This window comes from Nanorana parkeri, unplaced genomic scaffold (genome assembly GCF_000935625.1).
Source record: "Nanorana parkeri isolate BGI_ZX_2015 unplaced genomic scaffold, ASM93562v1 scaffold385, whole genome shotgun sequence".
Lineage (NCBI taxonomy): Eukaryota > Metazoa > Chordata > Amphibia > Anura > Dicroglossidae > Nanorana > Nanorana parkeri.
This window is the reverse complement of record NW_017306653.1, coordinates 645,550-648,911: the sequence shown is the minus strand read 5'-3', so window position 1 is coordinate 648,911 and position 3,362 is coordinate 645,550. Positions and strand designations below refer to the sequence as shown.

The 3,362-nt window shown below is 50.0% G+C and overlaps 1 protein-coding gene across 1 annotated transcript in view; it reads left to right on the top strand.

Moving 5' to 3' along the window:
- The first annotated feature begins 2,139 nt into the window (after positions 1-2,139).
- The window catches only part of GLO1 (glyoxalase I), an 18,281-nt gene continuing 17,058 nt past the window's right edge, over positions 2,140-3,362 (top strand). The window contains exon 1 of the mRNA XM_018559250.1: positions 2,140-2,272. Within this exon, the coding sequence (XP_018414752.1) occupies positions 2,168-2,272 (105 nt within the window). The 5' untranslated portion in view covers positions 2,140-2,167. The remainder of the gene's footprint in view (positions 2,273-3,362) is intronic.

Genomic DNA, 3,362 nt, shown 5'->3' with positions numbered 1-3,362 from the left:
TTTAGAAAAAAATTGGCTGTTTTTATATATTTTTTTAAACTTTATTTCCTCTTTTTTTTTTTTTTAACTTTATTGGGAGGTTGTGAGCTCCGTATGTGATAGCATTTTAGTGGTGACAGCTGAAGAACTGGAAGCAACGAAAGTCATCTTAGAACAGATGTACTGTGCTACACAGGAGAGCCTGACTGGCACACAGCACTGCCACCCGGGTGACACCAAAATGACTGTCATTTTGGTGTCACCCCCCTCTGAAAAGTCGGGCGCTCGGTCATGTACTGAACGCCGGACAGTATCAGGAGAGAGGAGGGGACCCGGCGGCATACCTTTTCCCGCCGAGTGACTGTCCCCTCCTCTCTCTGCCGGCGTCCATCACCAAGATGGTAGCCGGCCTGATGCTTTGCAATATCCTGACAGCCACAGGCATGACTCAAAGAGGCAAAGGCATGATGGGATTTGGAGTTTCAGCACAGCTGGAGTGCAGAGGTCGCCTGACCTTGCTTTATAAAATGAAAGCTATATTTGCTCTACGGTATACAGTGGCGGTTCTGGGTGTGCATCTGGCTGATGGGGTGTAATGGAATGATTTGCATAGCTCCACCCACCTTCCTGAAATGAGGAATAATCCTCTTGTTTTTGGGGATATGTGCTGGAATGGGACACGTGAATATCTATTTATTGCGACATGTGACATGTAACAAGTGAAAGTTACAACAAAGACACATATAAAGTGTGCGTCCACCCAAAGCCTTCTTAGAACAAGAGGGCTGAGAAGGGACAAAAAGCCCTGGTCGGAGGGCTTTTTGTCCCTTCTCAGCCCTCTTGTTCTAAGAAGGCTTTGGGTGGACGCACACTTTATATGTGTCTTTGTTGTAACTTTCACTTGTTACATGTCGCAATAAATTTCCAATCAAATACATATTCTCCGGCTGCTCCTATTGGAAGTGTATGTGCGGCTCATTTGCTTTGTTGGAGCGCCATCTGGTGGACAATTGCAGGAAAGACATCAGTTAAAGATTCTTCATCACCAGCACTTATACGGTTACCATTAGTCCCCATTTTCAGAGGTCTGTCGCCGGGAGACGAACGTCCGTGGTGGCAGTGAACTGCAGTCCTATACAGCCAGTGTTGTGCATGCTGTGATGGCTACTTCTAGGAATCTGCGTTACTTACTACTGACCCCTAAACTCTGTGTTACTTACTACTGACCCCTAAACTCTGTTACTTACTACTGACCCCTAAACTCTGCATTACTTACTACTGACCCCTACACTCTGCATTATTTACTACTGATCCCTAAACACTGCATTACTTACTACTGACCCTTAAACTCGGTGTTACTTACTACTGACCCCCAAACTCTGTGTTACTTACTACTGACCCCTAAACTCTGCGTTACTTACTACTGACCCCTAAACTCTGCGTTACTTACTACTGACCCCTAAACTCTGCATTACTTACTACTGACCCCTACACTCTGCATTACTTACTACTGACCCCTAAACACTGCATTACTTACTACTGACCCCTAAACTCGGTGTTACTTACTACCGACCCCTAAACTCTGTGTTACTTTCTACCGACCCCTAAACTCTGTGTTACTTACTACTGACCCCTAACTCTGCATTACTTACTACTGGCCCCCTACACTCTGCGTTACTTACTACTGACCCCTAAACGTTTTTGGGTTGTTGTTTTTTTTTTTTAAAAGGCCTATCCGACAATATATAATTGTGAATTTTACTTTTCTAGTCAAAAAATCCTGTTTTAACAGGTGTGCAAAAAATAAAAAAACCTCAAGTGGTTAAATGTTTGCTTTACTATTGCCCCGCCCCCTTCTGGGTCACCCCTGGGACGACCACTCACAAGCCGCTCTCTACTTTATGCAACCCAACCAGGTCAGGGGGTGTCACGTGATTTGCACCTGGATAGGTTCTCGCACTGTCTCTCCCATTAGCCACGCCCCCTACCCCGGTAAGAACCGCAGGTGCAACGGACACGTGTTCTTCTCTCCTGTCGGCCCATAGCCCCGCCTGTTCCCCTAGGAGTCGCTCAGTGCGTGGCTCCGCCCCCGGATCTGTCACTTAGAAGCTCCGCCCCTTCCCCTAGCTGTCACTCGGTGGCTCAGCTCATTGCCGGGTGATTGGAGGCGGAGGTCAGTTGCCGGGTGATGTCACTGGGTGCAGAAGCGAAAATGGCGGAGACTCCGGAGCTGGTCGGGCTAAGCGATGAGGCGGCTTACAAAGCGTGCGAGGAGCCGGAGCCCGTCACCAAGGTATCCGGGAGGGGGTCGGGGTGGTTCTGTATATAACAGTCCGTAGCTGTCAGTCCGCTCAGCTGGTCGGGAGGAGAAACTCCATGAATCTGACATGTAGGGGAGCTCATCCCAGAGGCAGGAGTGCCCCCGTCACCCTCCTCCATCCCAGAGCCCAGGAGTGCCCCCGTCACCCTCCTCGTGCTAGTGGTATTCCCATTGTCCTCATCACGTGACTCAGGCTCCACCCACACCTGTATCTTTACATGTGATTAGGGATTCCTGCGTCTGGAATTTGCGTTTTTCCTGCAGCAGGATTCCCCAATCTGGTGTTTACAAGCAGCCGTTGTCACCCATTCAGGGTAATGATCAGGTGACGGCCGCTGCATGTAAACGCCGGCACACCGCATGTAACCCATGTGATATAATGACATGCGTTTAGGAATCAGTCGCTATCCCGGGACGCATCAATCGATGTGCGTCGGCAATCAAATGCAGCGACTGCCCCCCGACCATATCTTGGCAGATTGGTGATTCCTGTGTCACCTAAGGCCCCGTTCACATATAGCGACTTGTCGCCGCGATATCGTGCATTTTTGCCGCGCGATATTGCGAGAAGTCGCCGGCCAATGATATTCAATGGAGCTGTCTTAACTCCATGTCGCTCGTCGCGGTCGCTTCTACCGGACCCTTTTTCCGGCGGATTTTGCACGATTTCGCTTTTTTTCTATGGTGCCCGACGGAGAAGGTCATGCTACCGTCGCTGGAACGTCGCCCCGAAAGTCGCGCTATCCCGGCCGCTGCAAAGGTATGTCGCTACATGTGAATGGGGGTCTAAATACCCCCATCATCCCCCAGCTTTACTCTATATGGTGATCCCCTCCCCCATCCCCCACACTGCTCATGTGATTGCGTGCAATGGGGGGAACCAATCACACAGATGGATCGCGCCGGGGACACGCGGAGCCGGAGAAGGATGTCGGGGTCACCTTGGAACATACAGACACTGAACGAGTGAATTTATAGATCTCTCCTCCATATAAAATCTGCAGAACTGCCCAACATTCCGTGTACAGGGATTCCTGGGGGGGGGGGGGGGCCTAAATCTATC